Raw genomic sequence first — 16,694 nt, 5'->3', positions numbered from 1 at the left:
ATTGTTATTTAACAGACTATGTGCTGTAAAGCATAGGGGTGCTTCACTGTTAGATTTTCTAAACGGACTAAGCAACTTCCTAATCTGGGTCGGCTCAGTCGGTTATTCTCTCATAACAATAGCTATCGGGAGAGGACTATTGAAACGCCCATGGAGGGCGGAGCTTGTGTATGTACTGTAATGCCGGGTGCAAGCTTAGTGTGATGGTGCTTTTCTACTTGTTTATTAATACGGAAGCAATTGCCTAAGAGGAGTATCGAATAAGGATTTAGATATGCTAAGAGACTGCCTAGTTTGTTATTCTCCCGGTGGCTCAATTTAACAAAATAGTGGCGACTGGGAGACGACTTTTGAAACCTTCACGAGGGGCGGGACTTGTGTGGCACCAATTTAATTACTCATCTCTTTACTAGGCTTCCGGTTATCGGAAGGAAAGTGGAGGTTTTAATTAAGCACCTCTTCCTTAGTATTAACGGATCTTGAAATTTTTTGACAGTGTGTGCTCTTAAAAGACAGCGCTTCAGCTGAGTCAAGTGTTGAGCAGTTGGGGTGACATACACCTCAGCTGGGTTAAGCTGAGGTGTAGAGGGAGTTTGCAGCATTATCTACCTTTTCTGTTCAGCCATTTCTGCCAATTGAAATTAAGAAGTTACTCTTTAAAATTTAAAGAGACGGTACCTATTACATTTTTTAACTCTCATCCATATGTGAATCACAATACTATACAAGTTGTTTCATTATGTTGTAAAGAGAACTTTCTAAGTGGATAGAGAATTTTTTCCCTCAAGTGTCCAAACATTTCTGTAGCCCACATGCAGTGCCCTGCTCTTCCTCGCAATCTCCATCTGAAGTTGCTTTGCTAAACTTCGCTCATAGTAGGTCATGGCGATATCTGTTACATTGTATGCTTTTCACGTGCTAAGCAGGGAATCCGCTTGATGTAGTGTTTTTAATTACGAATGTTTCTTCCCTAAAGCCTGGAGGCGGAAGATACTTCGGTAGCATATGGGGGAAAATCTCTATCAGCTCTCGCTCTAGCGCTCTCTCGCTCTAGCGCGCTCTCTCACTCACACACATGCGTTGAAGTTACTTCGGGAGTATCGAATAAGGATTTCTCAGTCTCTGATGAGGTAATTCCTTTATCTGATCCTGAGTTTCTTTTCCTCATATTTTAGCTTAAATCCCTTCATTTACTACTTAGTGGAGGTTTTAGCTACTCTGGGTGACCTCGTCACCGGTAGGTTATACTATTATGTGCCCTTCTTGGTGGAAGTATATTTCTGTACCAGATAGGGCTATAGGGTACCCTGTGTTTCCCTATAACTTAGAGGGAGATGCTATGTACTGGTGTCATACGTTTTCTGTTTCTTTTGGACAGACACCCCTCTCCCAAGAATAGGAGAAGGGTTTTTAAGTAACGTAAAGGAAGTATGAGATTATTTAGTTTGTTTCAAGATTGCAGAGAAAATTCTTCCACTCCTTTTTCCCAAGTATAAGCAGTTTAAACCTTTTGGAGTCTGTATCTGGCTTAAGATAGGGGAAAATAGCCCAAGTAACTTGCTGTTGAGTTAAGGACACAATCCATGAAGCCTGCTGTTGAATCAAGACAGCATGACAGGCCTTCCCCCGATCCGGGACTGGATCTTGTAGGGGGCAGACTTTCCTTTTTTCACTTAGGCTTGGGCTCGACATGTTCTGGATACCTGGCCAATAGAAAATGTTTCCCAGGGATACAAATTAGAGTTCAAAAGTTTTCCTTTCAGAGGCAGGTTTCTCTTTTCAAGATTTTCTGCAGACCAGACAAAGAGAGAGATGTTCTTACACTGCGTAAGAGACCTTTCCAACCTGGGAGTGATTGTTCCTGTTCCGGTACAAGGTCTGGGATATTATTCCAGTCTGTCTGTGGTTCCCAAAAAGGAGGGAACGTTCAGACCAATTTTAGACCTCAAGAGTCTAAACAAATTTCTCAGGGTACCTTTACCTTTAGGTTGGAAACTATCGTTCCATTCTTCCTTTGATTCTAGAGGGTCATTTTATGATAAGTGGTTTTAAAGGACGCGTACCTACATGTTCCCATCCACTGGGATCATCAAAGGTTCCTAAGGTTTGCCTTTCTGGTCAAACACTTCCAATTTGTGGTTCTTCCTTTCGGTCTTACAGCAGCTCTCAGAATTTTCACGTAGGTTCTGGGATCTCTGTTGGCGGTGCTCGATCATGCGGCATTGCAATGGCGCCTTATCTGGACATCACTAGTCCAGGCGCCATCTTTTTAGCTAGCAAGATCCCACACGGACTTGGTGTTGTCCTTCCTACGATCTCACATAAGGAGTTCCAGATACAACGGGAACTTTCTTGGGAACCGTAATAGACTCACTGTGGCTTATATCAATCATCAGGTAGCAACGAGGAGTACCTTGGTGATGAGAGGTATCCAAAATATTTCAGTGGGCGGAGACCCAATCTTGCTGCCTGACGGCGATCCACATCCCAGGGATGGACATCTGGGAGGCGGATTTCCTGAGCAGGCAGAGCTTTCATCCGGGGGAGTGGGATCTCCACCCGGAAGTGTTCTCCAGCCTGATTCTCCAGTGAGATCAGCCATAATTAAACTTCATGGCATTGCGACAGAATGCCGGCTCCCGAGATACAGGTCGAGATACAGGGACTTCCAGGCGGAACTGATAAAGGCTCTGGCGGTCCCTTGGATCTTCAATATAGCATACCCGTTTCCTCAGTTTGTTCCTTTTCCTCAAGTAATTGCTTGAATCAAACAGGAGGGCGCCTAGGTGATCCTCATAGCGCCGGCCTGGACTCGCAGGATTTGGTATGCAGATCTGGTGGAGATGACATCTCTACCACCTTGGAGATTTCCGTTGAGGAAAGGCCTTCTAATTCAGGGGCCCTTCCTTTACCCAAATCTAGTTTCTCTGAAGCTGACTGCTTGGAGATTGAACGTTTAATTTTATCCAAGCGTGGGTTTTCTGGCTCGGTCATGGAGACCATGATTCAGGCTCGTAAGCCTGTAACTAGAAGTATTTACTATAAGATTTGGCGGAAATATCTCTATTGGTGTGAATCCAAGGGCTACTCATGGAGTAGTTAGGATTCCTAGAATTTTTGTTTTCTCTTGTAAGGTGTATCCAGTCCACGGATCATCCATTACTTGTGGGATATTCTCCTTCCCAACAGGAAGTTGCAAGAGGATCACCCACAGCAGAGCTGCTATATAGCTCCTCCCCTAACTGCCATATCCAGTCATTCTCTTGCAACTCTCAACATAGCTGGAGGTAGTAAGAGGAAAGTGGTGTAATATAGTTAGTTTTTTCTTCAATCAAAAGTTTATTGTTTTTAAATGGTACCGGAGTTGTACTATTTTATCTCAGGCAGCATTTAGAAGAAGAATCTGCCTGCGTTTTTCTTTGATCTTAGCAGAAGTAACTAAGATCCACTGCTGTTCTCACATATGTCTGAGGAGTGAGGTAACTTCAGAGGGAGAATGGCGTGCAGGGTATCCTGCAATAAGGTATGTGCAGTTTAATTTTCTTCTGTTAAGTGTGATCAGTCCACGGGTCATCATTACTTCTGGGATATTACTCCTCCCCAACAGGAAGTGCAAGAGGATTCACCCAGCAGAGCTGCATATAGCTCCTCCCCTCTACGTCACTCCCAGTCATTCTCTTGCACCCAACGACTAGATAGGATGTGTGAGAGGACTATGGTGATTATACTTAGTTTTATATCTTCAATCAAAAGTTTGTTATTTTAAAATAGCACCGGAGTGTGTTATTACCTCTCTGGCAGAGTTTGAAGAAGAATCTACCAGTGTTTTACTATGATTTTAGCCGGAGTAGTTAAGATCATATTGCTGTTTCTCGGCCATCTGAGGAGAGGTAAACTTCAGATCAGGGGACAGCGGGCAGATGAATCTGCATAGAGGTATGTAGCAGCTTTTATTTTCTGACAATGGAATTGATGAGAAAATCCTGCCATACCGATATGTCATGTATGTATACTTTACACTTCAGTATTCTGGGCTTACCTTCACATACCGATTCACAAAGATCATTACCGGTACCTAAGGTTTGCCTTCCTAGACAGGCATTACCAGTTTGTGGCTTTTCCATTCGGATTGGCTACAGCTCCAAGAATCTTCACAAAGGTTCTGGGTGCTCTTCTGGCGGTACTAAGACCGCGGGGAATCTCGGTAGCTCCATATCTAGACGACATTCTGATACAAGCTTCAAGCTTTCAAACTGCCAAGTTTCATACAGAGTTAGTACTGGCATTTCTAAGGTCACATGGATGGAAGGTGAACGAAAAGAAAAGTTCACTCGTTCCACTCACAAGAGTTCCCTTCCTGGGGACTCTTATAGATTCTGTAGAAATGAAGATTTACCTGACAGAGGACAGGCTAACAAGACTTCAAAGTGCTTGCCGCACCCTTCATTCCATTCAACACCCGTCAGTGGCTCAATGCATGGAGGTAATCGGCTTAATGGTAGCGGCAATGGACATAGTACCCTTTGCACGCTTACACCTCAGACCACTGCAACTGTGCATGCTAAGTCAGTGGAATGGGGATTACTCAGACTTGTCCCCTTCTCTGAATCTGGATCAAGAGACCAGAAATTCTCTTCTATGGTGGCTTTCTCGGCCACATCTGTCCAGGGGGATGCCATTCAGCAGACCAGACTGGACAATTGTAACAACAGACGCCAGCCTTCTAGGTTGGGGTGCCGTCTGGAATTCTCTGAAGGCTCAGGGACAATGGAGTCAGGAGGAGAGTCTCCTGCCAATAAACATTCTGGAATTGAGAGCAGTTCTCAATGCACTCCTGGCTTGGCCCCAGTTGACAACTCGGGGGTTCATCAGGTTTCAGTCGGACAACATCACGACTGTAGCTTACATCAACCATCAGGGAGGGACAAGAAGCTCCCTAGCAATGATGGAAGTATCAAAGATAATTCGCTGGGCAGAGTCTCACTCTTGCCACCTGTCAGCAATCCACATCCCGGGAGTGGAGAACTGGGAGGCGGATTTCTTAAGTCGTCAGACTTTTCATCCGGGGGAGTGGGAACTTCATCCGGAGGTCTTTGCCCAAATACTTCAACGTTGGGGCAAACCAGAGATAGATCTCATGGCGTCTCGACAGAACGCCAAGCTTCCTCGTTACGGGTCCAGATCCAGGGATCCAGGAGCAGTCCTGATAGATGCCCTGACAGCACCTTGGGACTTCAGGATGGCTTACGTGTTTCCACCCTTCCCGATGCTTCCTCGATTGATTGCCAGAATCAAACAGGAGAGAGCATCAGTGATTCTAATAGCACCTGCATGGCCACGCAGGACTTGGTATGCAGACCTGGTGGACATGTCATCCTGTCCACCTTGGTCTCTACCTCTGAAACAGGACCTTCTGATACAGGGTCCTTTCAAACATCAAAATCTAACTTCTCTGAAGCTGACTGCTTGGAAATTGAACGCTTGATTTTATCAAGACGTGGGTTTTCTGAGTCAGTTATTGATACCTTAATACAGGCTAGGAAGCCTGTTACCAGAAGGATTTACCATAAGATATGGCGTAAATACCTATATTGGTGTGAATCCAAAGGTTACTCTTGGAGTAAGGTTAGGATTCCTAGGATATTGTCTTTTCTACAAGAAGGTTTAGAAAAGGGTTTATCTGCTAGTTCATTAAAGGGACAGATCTCAGCTCTGTCCATTCTGTTACACAAACGTCTGTCAGAAGTTCCTGACGTCCAGGCTTTTTGTCAGGCTTTGGCCAGGATTAAGCCTGTGTTTAAAACTGTTGCTCCACCATGGAGTTTAAACCTTGTTCTTAATGTTTTACAGGGCGTTCCGTTTGAACCCCTTCATTCCATTGATATAAAGTTGTTATCTTGGAAAGTTCTATTTTTAATGGCTATTTCCTCGGCTCGAAGAGTCTCTGAATTATCAGCCTTACATTGTGATTCTCCTTATTTGATTTTTCATTCGGATAAGGTAGTTCTGCGTACTAAACCTGGGTTCTTACCTAAGGTAGTCACTAACAGGAATATCAATCAAGAGATTGTTGTTCCTTCTTTGTGCCCAAATCCTTCTTCGAAGAAGGAACGTCTACTGCACAACCTGGACGTAGTCCGTGCTCTAAAATTTTACTTACAGGCAACTAAGGAATTTCGACAAACGTCTTCTCTGTTTGTCGTTTACTCTGGTCAGAGGAGAGGTCAAAAGGCTTCTGCTACCTCTTTCTTTTTGGCTTCGTAGCATAATTCGTTTAGCTTATGAGACTGCTGGACAGCAGCCTCCTGAAAGAATTACAGCTCATTCTACTAGAGCTGTGGCTTCCACTTGGGCCTTCAAGAATGAGGCCTCTGTTGAGCAGATTTGCAAGGCTGCAACTTGGTCTTCGCTTCATACTTTTTCCAAATTTTACAAATTTGACACTTTTGCTTCCTCGGAGGCTATTTTTGGGAGAAAGGTTCTTCAGGCAGTGGTTCCTTCTGTATAAAGAGCCTGCCTATCCCTCCCGTCATCCGTGTACTTTTGCTTTGGTATTGGTATCCCAGAAGTAATGATGACCCGTGGACTGATCACACTTAACAGAAGAAAACATAATTTATGCTTACCTGATAAATTCCTTTCTTCTGTAGTGTGATCAGTCCACGGCCCGCCCTGTTTTTAAGGCAGGTAAATATTTTTTAAGTTATACTCCAGTCACCACTACACCCTTGGCTTCTCCTTTCTCGTTGGTCCTTGGTCGAATGACTGGGAGTGACGTAGAGGGGAGGAGCTATATGCAGCTCTGCTGGGTGAATCCTCTTGCACTTCCTGTTGGGGAGGAGTAATATCCCAGAAGTAATGATGACCCGTGGACTGATCACACTACAGAAGAAAGGAATTTATCAGGTAAGCATAAATTATGTTTTTTCTAGGGATGGAATTGTTAGAAAATGCTGCTGATACCGGATTAATGTAAGTTAAGCCTAAATACAGTGATTTAATAGCGACTAATATCAGGCTTGCTATAAGAGGTATATACTCTGATTAATGTGCAATATAAAACGTTTGCTGGCATGTTTAATCGTTTTTATATATGCTTTGGTGATAAAACTTATTGGGGCCTAGTTTTTTCCACATGGCTGGCTTGATTTTTGCCTAGAAACAGTTTCCTGAGGCTTTCCACTGTTGTAATATGAGTGGGAGGGGCCTATTTTAGCGCTTTTTTTTGCGCAGGTTAAATTACAGACAGAGACATTCAGCTTCCCTCAGCAGGCCCCTGCATGCTATAGGACATCTCTGAAGGACTCAAAAGGCTTCAAAAGTCGTGTATTGAGGAAGGTAAAGCCACAGTGGAGCTGTGGCAGTTGTTGTGACTGTTTAAAAACTTTTTTTTTTTTTTCTTCGTTTTGTTAATCCATTTTTTGTATTAAGGGGTTAATCATCCATTTGCAAGTGGGTGCAATGCTCTGCTAACTTGTTACATACACTGTAAAAATTTCTTTAGTTTAACTGCCTTTTTTCACTGTTATTTCAAATTTTGGCAAAATTTGTTTCTCTTAAAGGCACAGTAACGTTTTTTTTATATTGCTTGTTTAACTTGATTTAAAGTTTTTTCCAAGCTTGCTAGTCTCATTGCTAGTCTGTGTAAACATGTTTGACATAGAGGAAACTCCTTGTTCATTATGTTTAAAAGCCATGGTGGAACCCCATAGGAGAATGTGTACTAAATGTATTGATTTCACTTTAAACAATAAAGATCAGCTGTTATCTTTAAAAGAATTATCACCAGAGGATTCTGACGAGGGGGAAGTTATGTCGACTAACTCTCCCCACGTGTCGGACCCTTTGACTACCGCTCAAGGGACTCACGCTAAAATGGCGCCAAGTACATCAGACGCCCATAGTGATTACTTTGCAGGACATGGCGGCAATCATGGATAATACCCTGTCAGCGGTATTAGCCAGACTGCCTGAATTCAGAGGAAAGCGCGATAGCTCTGGGGTTAGACGTAGTACAGAGCGCGCAGATGCTTTAAGGCCCATGTCTGATACTGCGTCACAATATGCAGAAGCTGAGGAAGGAGAGCTTCAGTCTGTGGGTGACATTTCTGATTCGGTGAAACCTGATTCAGATATTTCTACTTTTAAATTTAAGCTTGATAACCTCTGTGTATTGCTTGGGGAGGTGTTAGCTGCTCTGAATGACTGTGACACAATTGCAGTGCCAGAGAAATTGTGTAGACTGGATAAATACTATGCAGTGCCGGTGTGTACTGATGTTTTTCCAATACCTTAAAGGTTTACAGAAATTATTAATAAGGAGTGGGATAGACCCGGTGTGCAGTTCTCCCCCCCCCCCCCCCCCCTCCTATTTTTAGAAAAATGTTTCCAATAGACGCCACCACACGGGACTTATGGCAGACGGTCCCTAAGGTGGAGGGAGCAGTTTCTACTTTAGCAAAGCGTACCACTTTCCCTGTCGAGGACAGTTGTGCTTTTTCAGATCCAATGGATAAAAAAATTAGGTTACCTTAAGAAAATGTTTATTCAACAAGGTTTTATCCTGCAGCCCCTTGCATGCATTGCGCCTGTCACTGCTGCGGCGTTCTGGTTTGAGTCTCTGGAAGAGGCCTTTCAGACAGCTACTCCATTGACTAAAATACTTGACAAGCTTAGAACACTTAAGCTAGCTAATTCTTTTGTTTCTGATGCCATTGTTCATTTGACTAAACTAACGGCTAAGAATTCTGGATTCGCCATCCAGGCGCGTAGGGCGCTATGGCTTAAATCTTGGTCAGCTGACGTGACTTCAAAGTCTAAATGACTTAACATTCCCTTCAAGGGGCAGACCCTATTCGGGCCTGGTTTGAAGGAAATTATTGCTGACATTACTGGAGGTAAGGGTCATGCCCTTCCTCAGGACAGGGCCAAATCAAAGGCCAAACAGTCTAACTTTCGTGCCTTTCGAAACTTCAAGGCAGGTGCAGCATCAACTTCCTCTGCTACAAAACAAGTGGGAACTTTTGCTCAATCCAAGCCAGTCTGGAAACCTAACCAGTCCTGGAACAAGGGCAAGCAGGCCAGAAAGCCTGCTGCTGCCTCTAAGACAGCATGAAGGAACGGCCCCCTATCCGGTAACAGATCTAGTAGGGGCAGACTTTCTCTCTTCGCCCAGGCGTGGGCAAGAAATGTTCAGGATCCCTGGACGTTGGAGATCATATCTCAGGGATATCTTCTGGACTTCAAAGCTTCCCCCCCTCAAGGGAGATTTCACCTTTCGAGATTATCTGTAAACCAGATAAAGAAAGAGGCATTCTTACGCTGTGTGCAAGACCTCCTAGTTATGGGAGTGATCTGTCCAGTTCCACAGTCGGGACAGGGTTTTTATTCAAATCTGTTTGTGGTTCCCAAAAAAGAGGGAACCTTCAGACCCATTTTGGATCTAAAGATCTTAAACAAATTCCTCAGAGTTCCATCGTTCAAAATGGAAACTATTCGGACCATCCTACCTATGATCCAGGAGGGTCAGTACATGACCACAGTGGATTTGAAGGATGCTTACCTTCACATACCGATTCACAAAGATCATCATCGGTTCCTAAGGTTTGCCTTTCTGGACAGGCATTACCAATTTGTGGCTCTTCCCTTCGGGTTAGCTACTGCTCCAAGAATCTTTACAAAGGTTCTGGGATCGCTTCTGGCGGTCCTAAGACCGCAAGGTATATCAGTGGCCCCTTATCTGGACGACATCCTGATACAGGCGTCAAGCTTTCAGATTGCCAAGTCACATACGGACATAGTTCTGGCATTTCTCAGGTCACATGGGTGGAAGGTGAACGAGTTCTCTATCCCCACTCACAAGAGTCTCCTTCCTAGGGACTCTGATAGATTCTGTAGAAATTAAGATTTACCTGACAGAATCCAGGTTATCAAAGCTTCTAAAATCTTGCCGTTTTCTTCATTCTATTCCGCGCCCTTCGGTGGCTCAGTGTATGGAAGTAATCGGTTTAATGGTAGCGGCGATGGACATAGTACCATTTGCGTGCCTACATCTCAGACCGCTGCAACTATGCATGCTTAGTCAGTGGAATGGGGATTACACAGATTTGTCCCTTCTGCTAAATCTGGATCAAGAGACCAGAGATTCTCTTCTCTGGTGGCTATCTTGGGTCCATCTGTCCAAAGGTATGACCTTTCGCAGGCCAGATTGGACAATTGTAACAGATGCCAGCCTTCTAGGTTGGGGTGCAGTCTGGAATTCCCTGAAGGCTCAGGGATCGTGGACTCAGGAGGAGAAACTCCTCCCAATAAATATTCTGGAGTTAAGAGCAATGCTCTTCTAGCTTGGCCTCAGTTAGCAACCCCGAGGTTCATCAGATTTCAGTCGGACAACATCACGACTGTGGCTTACATCAACCAACAAGGGGGAACCAGGAGTTCCCTAGCGATGCTGGAAGTCTCCAAGATAATTCGCTGGGCAGAGACTCACTCTTGCCAACTATCAGCAATCCATATCCCAGGTGTAGAGAACTGGGAGGCGTATTTTCTAAGTCGTCAGACTTTTCATCCGGGGGAGTGGGAACTCCATCCGGAGGTGTTTGCTCAATTGGTTCATCGTTGGGGCAAACCAGAACATGATCTCATGGCGTCTCGCCAGAACACCAAGCTTCCTTGTTACGGAACCAGGTCCAGGGACCCAGAAGCGGCACTGATAGATGCTCTAGCAGCGCCTTGGTTCTTCAACCTGGCTTATGTGTTTCCACCGTTTCCTCTGCTCCCTCGACTGATTGCCAAAATCAAACAGGAGAGAGCATCAGTGATCTTGATAGCGCCTGCATGGCCACGCAGGACCTGGTATGCAGACCTGGTGGACATGTCATCCTTTCCACCATGGACCCTGCCTCTGAGACAAGACCTTCTACTACAAGGTCCTTTCAATCATCCGAATCTAATTTCTCTGAGACTGACTGCATGGAGATTGAACGCTTGATTTTATCAAAGCGTGGCTTCTCCGAGTCAGTCATTGATATCCTAATACAGGCACGAAAGCCTGTCACCAGGAAAATCTACCATAAGATATGGTGTAAATACCTTTATTGGTGTGAATCCAAGAATTACTCATGGAGTAAGGTTAGGATTCCTAGGATATTGTCCTTTCTCCAAGAGGGTTTGGAAAAAGGATTATCAGCTAGTTCTTTAAAGGGACAGATTTCTGCTCAGTCTATTCTTTTGCACAAGCGTCTGGCTGAAGTTCCAGACGTTCAAGCTTTTTGTCAGGCTTTGGTTAGAATCAAGCCTGTGTTTAAACCTGTTGCTCCCCCACGGAGCTTAAACTTGGTTCTTTCAGTTCTTCAAGGGGTTCCGTTTTGAACCCCTTCATTCCATTGATATTAAACTTTTGTCTTGGAAAGTTCTGATTTTGATGGCTATTTCCTCGGTTCGGAGAGTCTCTGAGTTATCTGCTTTACAATGTGATTCTCCTTATCTGATTTTCCATTCAGATAAAGTAGTTCTGCGTACAAAACCTGGGTTTTTACCTAAGGTAGTTTCTAACAAGAATATCAATCGAGAGATTGTTGTTCCATCATTGTGTCCTAATCCTCCTTCAAAGAAGGAACGTCTTTTACATAATCTGGACGTGGTCAGTGCTTTGAAGTTTTACTACTAAAGATTTTCGCCAAACATCTACTGTTTGTTGTTTACTCTGGACAGAGGAGAGGTCAAATAGCTTCGGCAACCTCTCTTTCTTTTTGGCTTCGGAGCGTAATACGCTTAGCCTATGAGACTGCTGGACAGCAGCCCCCTGAAAGGATTACAGCTCATTCTACTAGAGCTGTGGCTTCCACCTGGGCCTTTAAAAATGAGGCTTCTGTTGAACAGATTTGCAAGGCGGCGACTTGGTCTTCGCTTCATACCTTTTCAAAATTTTACAAATTTGATACTTTTGCTTCTTCGGAGGCTATTTTTGGGAGAAAGGTTCTACAGGCAGTGGTTCCTTCCATTTAAGCCTGCCTTGTCCCTCCCTTCATCCGTGTATTTTAGCTTTGGTATCCCACAAGTAATGGATGATCCGTGGACTGTATACACCTTACAAGAGAACATAATTTATGCTTACCCGATAAATTTTTTTCTCTTCTGGTGTATCCAGTCCACGGCCCGCCCTGTCCTTTTAAGGCAGGTCTAAATTTTAATTTAAACTACACCACTGCACCCTATGGTTTCTCCTTTCTCGGCATGTTTCGTCGAATGACTGGATATGGCAGTTAGGGGAGGAGCTATATAACAGCTCTGCTGTGGGTGATTCTCTTGCAACTTTCTGTTGGGAAGGAGAATATCCCACAAGTAATGGATGATCCATGGACTGGATACACCACAAGAGAAATAAATTTATCAGGTAAGCATAAATTATGTTTTTTTTTCTCCAAGAAGGTTTGGATAAAGGTTTATCGACTAGTTCCCTAAGTGGTCAAATCTTGGCCGTATCCATTTTGTTAAATGTCTGGCGGATGTCCCAGATGTACAATCTTTTTGCCAGACATAAGTCAGGATCAGGCCTGTGTTCAAACCAGTTGCTCATCCATGGAGTCTTAATTTAGTTCTCAATGTTCTTCAAGGGGCTCCGTTTGAGCCTATGCATTCCTTAGATATTAAGTTATCTTGGAAAGTTTTATTTCTTGTTGCTATTTCTTCTGCTCGGAGAGTATCTGAACTCTCGACATTGCAGTACGAGTCTCCTTATCTTATTTTCCATTCAGATAAGGTAGTTTTACGTACCAAATTAGGATTTCTTCCTAAGGTTGTTTCTGATCGGAACATTAATCGGGAGATCGTTGTGCCTTCCTTGTGTCCTAATCCTTCTAAGAAGGAAAGACTTCTGCACAATTTGGACGTGGTCCGTGCTTTAAAGTTTTACCTGCAGGCGATTACGGACTTTCGGCAGTCTTCTTTGTGGTTTTCTCGGGAAAGCGCAAGGGACAGAAAGCTATGGCTGCTGCTTCTTTTTGGCTGAAGAGTATCATATGTTTTGCATATGAGACTGCTGGAAAGCAGCCTCCTGAGAGAGTTACGGCTCATTCCACGAGGACTGTTGCTTCCTCATGGGCATTCAAAAATGAATCTTCTGTGGAACGGATTTGCAAGGCTGCAACTTGGTCCTCTCTTCACACTTTTTCAAGGTTTTACAAATTTGACACTTTTGCATCGGCTGAGGCCGCTTTTGGGAGAGAGGTTCTTCAAGCAGTGGTGCCTTCCGTTTAGGTTCCCTGTCTTGTCCCTCCCGTATCATCTGTGTTCTCTAGCTTGGGTATTGTATCCCATTAGTAATTAAGATGATCTGTGGACTCATGTCTTTAAAAAGAAAATTTATGTTTACCTGATAAATGTATTTCTTTTTTGACACGAGTCCACGGCCCGCCCTGTGTTTATAGACAGGTTGTTGGTTATTGTGAACTTCAGACACCTCTGCACCTTGGCTTTTCCTTTCTTTTCCTAACTTCGGTCGAATGAGGGAAGGGAGGAGCTATTTAACAGCTCTGCTGTGGTGCTCTTTGCCTCCTGCTGACCAGGAGGTGAATATCCCATTAGTAATTAAGATGATCCGTGGACTCATTGTGTCAAAAAAGAAATACATTTATCAGGTAAGCATAAATGTTTTTTTTTTTTTTTTTTTTCTATTACTTTAAATATATACACTCTGTGCAGCTCCCTACATGGCATTTGTTTTCCTGCGTTGGATCACATTGTTTGTGCATACCTTCTGGAAGCACTAACCATTTCATTTAGTTCTAAAATGATAGGGGTAGCATATACATTTTGATTGGTGATACATACATAAACAAACGTGAGTATATAAAATTGAATTTGTGTGTCTGAAATAAGCAATGGGATTTTAAGCTTTTTATTTAATACACAGGTTGATGAAGCAATGACAATCAAGAACACAGATATTGCCAAGGAACTCTGCCTACCACCAGTTAAACTGCATTGCTCTAGTAAGTTTCTGCATTTTTACATTTGTTTCCTAGATGAGTAGGCACTTAAAGGGACAGTTTACTCAAACTTTTTCTCCCCTTTTTAATTTGTTTCCAATGATCCACTTTACCTGCTGGAGTGTATTAAATAGTTTACAAGTAGCTCCTTTACCCTTATATTGGCATTTGAAATAGTTAATTTAGCATGTGGTATTCCCACCTATTCTGAAAGTTTGTGGCCGCAGGTCCAAGCTATAGATAAGCTTTGTAAACACAGCCAGCAGAAGAAATTACACTCCCAGTGGGATATAGCAGAGATAAGGCAATTAAATGCTGATTTTTCCATTGTTCTCTCCAAGTATTGGTGATTGTTTTATGGACAGATATAAGATAAAGAAGCAGTTATATGTACACAATGGGATAAGGTAATGAGAGCTGATTATACCTACAAGCTCAACCCATTTTATTATGTTGTGGCTTCAAAACACAAAATCAGAGCTTAAATATACACAAATAACCTTTAAAATGCTAATTTTCTTTTTTTTTTTGCTCTGGAGTTGGTAAAAAAAAGCAATTGTAAACACATTAAGGACAAAACTATTTTACAGTATACTGTCCTTTTTAAAATGTTTGTGTAGTTAAACTTTGTAATATACTTTCATTCTTTATTTTGTCCCCTATTCCTGTAATTTAACTGTAGTTTTGTTTTTTTATTAAATTCCACTGAGTTTCTATAAAGTAATGGGTGCCGCCATGTCTTACTGTCCTGCTGCAAATTATTAGGAATATATATATTATTTTTCCACGCAGTCTTGTTTACACAAACTCTTTATTGCCTGGTTTATAGATCTTTCACTAATTGTTCTATACAGAAGACAAATAGTTTACTATTTATCTCTAACATGGCACCCATTACTTTATAGAATCTACAGTACTTTATAGAAACTAAACCTTTACACATCATCATACAGCTACATATTATTCTAAGGCTAATTTTAGCATGGCATTCATCATTATGTCTACATGCATTTACTGTGTAATATCACGTTAAGGCTTTCTTTGTTTTAGATGCAGAAGTATAAAACAGAAAATTCATATCAACAATAAATATTCCATTGTGCTGGGAAGATGTTTGAATGTCACATTTGAAAATGTACATCTCAGACTTTGTTTTAATTGTTTTGCAGTGCTGGCTGAAGATGCAATCAGAGCTGCCCTATCAGATTACAGACTGAAGCAAGACAAAGAGAAGTCTGCTGCTAGTGGATAAATTCATCAAACCTTTCCAACACTATTCATCTTGGAAATGGGTCATGCTTGTGCTATTAGAATAGCACTGCTAATATACGCACAATAATACAGCTGCTTATCAAATAGTGTGAATGTCTTTGCAATTGCATGTAAAACATTCACTTCCTTTCAGTTTGCAAACTGTTTAAAAAAAAAAAAAAATGTACAGACCTTAGGATTTGTGATAACTGATTTGGCTTTGAATGCTAATATGTAGTAACTCCTAAACTCTTATTGTAAAAGTACAGTCAAGGTAAACAATAGTAGGCACCAATATTTTTACAGACCTGCCTTATCCCATTATCTCAGTGTCTGGTAAATGGTAATTCATATGCATAATTAGAATTTTATCTTGTAAACCCTTCCAAACCATTTTGTTTTTAGGGTCTGTTTTATAGCATTCATTAGATGATATAGGCCAGTGAAATGCAGTTATGTTGGTAACGTTTCTTGCTGCTGTTGAAGTTTATATACATTTTTTTTCCCTCCTTAGAGAAGCACTCACAAGTGACTAGGACTAAACACCTAAATAAAACTTGAGATTAGTTTAGAAAGGATTTTTTTTTTTTTTAAACCAATGAAAGGGACACTTTTGAAGCGACAGTTGTTTATGCAAGATCTGACCATCTGCCTTTTCTATTTGTATATGTTTACTATATAATATACTATAAACCGATCCCTTTGTGGCAATAAATAAATAAGATTTTCCTTGTGTGAGGGTAGAAAATATGTCTTGCGTTTTTTTGTTTGTTTTTTTTAAAGTGTTTTGTTTTTCACAACATAACCCCTTTTCGCCGTTAAGACATTCCATGCTGTCCTAACTGCGATGGTCCTAGCTGCTAGGTTGTCCTGAAGCCATAGCTGCTTGCTAAATGGGATCGCGGGCTGGAGGGTGTGCCTACCGTCAAAGGCACACCCCCTGATCCTATCATTGAAATAACGCAATCACATGAAGGATTGCTTGCTTTCAATTTTTACTTATTTGTTTTCTTTGTTCCGATGTAGACAAATAAGTCCTGGCAGGAAATGGTTAATGTCCCCAATTTATCTTTGTGATTGTGTGTATATATAAATATAATATACAGGTAGCCCTCAGTTTACGCCGGGGTTAGGTTCCAGGAGAAATTGTTGTAAATTGAAACTGTTGTAAATTGAAACCCAGTTTATAATGTAAGTCAATGGGAAGTGAGGGAGTTGGGTTCCAGGCCCCTCTTAAAATTGATATAAGGAACACCTAATACATTTATTTTTAAAGCTTTGAAATTAAGACTTTAAATGCTAAACAGCATTATAAACCTAATATAGATTGTATCATCATCAAACTAAGTTTAATGAACAAAAACATTTGCTAATCAGCACCTAATTAAATAATCACACAACAGACTGCATCATAATCAAACTAAGTTTAATGAACAAAAACGTTTTCTCTTGTTA

At 42.1% G+C, this 16,694-nt stretch overlaps 1 protein-coding gene across 1 annotated transcript in view; it reads left to right on the top strand.

Annotated features, from left to right (window-relative positions):
* ISCU (iron-sulfur cluster assembly enzyme) overlaps nucleotides 1–15,987 on the top strand; it is a 46,532-nt gene extending 30,545 nt beyond the window's left edge. Inside the window, exons 4-5 of the mRNA XM_053702146.1 lie at nucleotides 13,913–13,991; nucleotides 15,158–15,987. Coding sequence (XP_053558121.1) covers nucleotides 13,913–13,991; nucleotides 15,158–15,240 — 162 coding nt within the window. The 3' untranslated portion in view covers nucleotides 15,241–15,987. The remainder of the gene's footprint in view (nucleotides 1–13,912; nucleotides 13,992–15,157) is intronic.
* Nucleotides 15,988–16,694: the final 707 nt, after the last annotated feature.

This window comes from Bombina bombina, chromosome 2, assembly GCF_027579735.1.
Source record: "Bombina bombina isolate aBomBom1 chromosome 2, aBomBom1.pri, whole genome shotgun sequence".
Lineage (NCBI taxonomy): Eukaryota > Metazoa > Chordata > Amphibia > Anura > Bombinatoridae > Bombina > Bombina bombina.
This window is presented reverse-complemented; position numbering and strand designations above follow the sequence as displayed.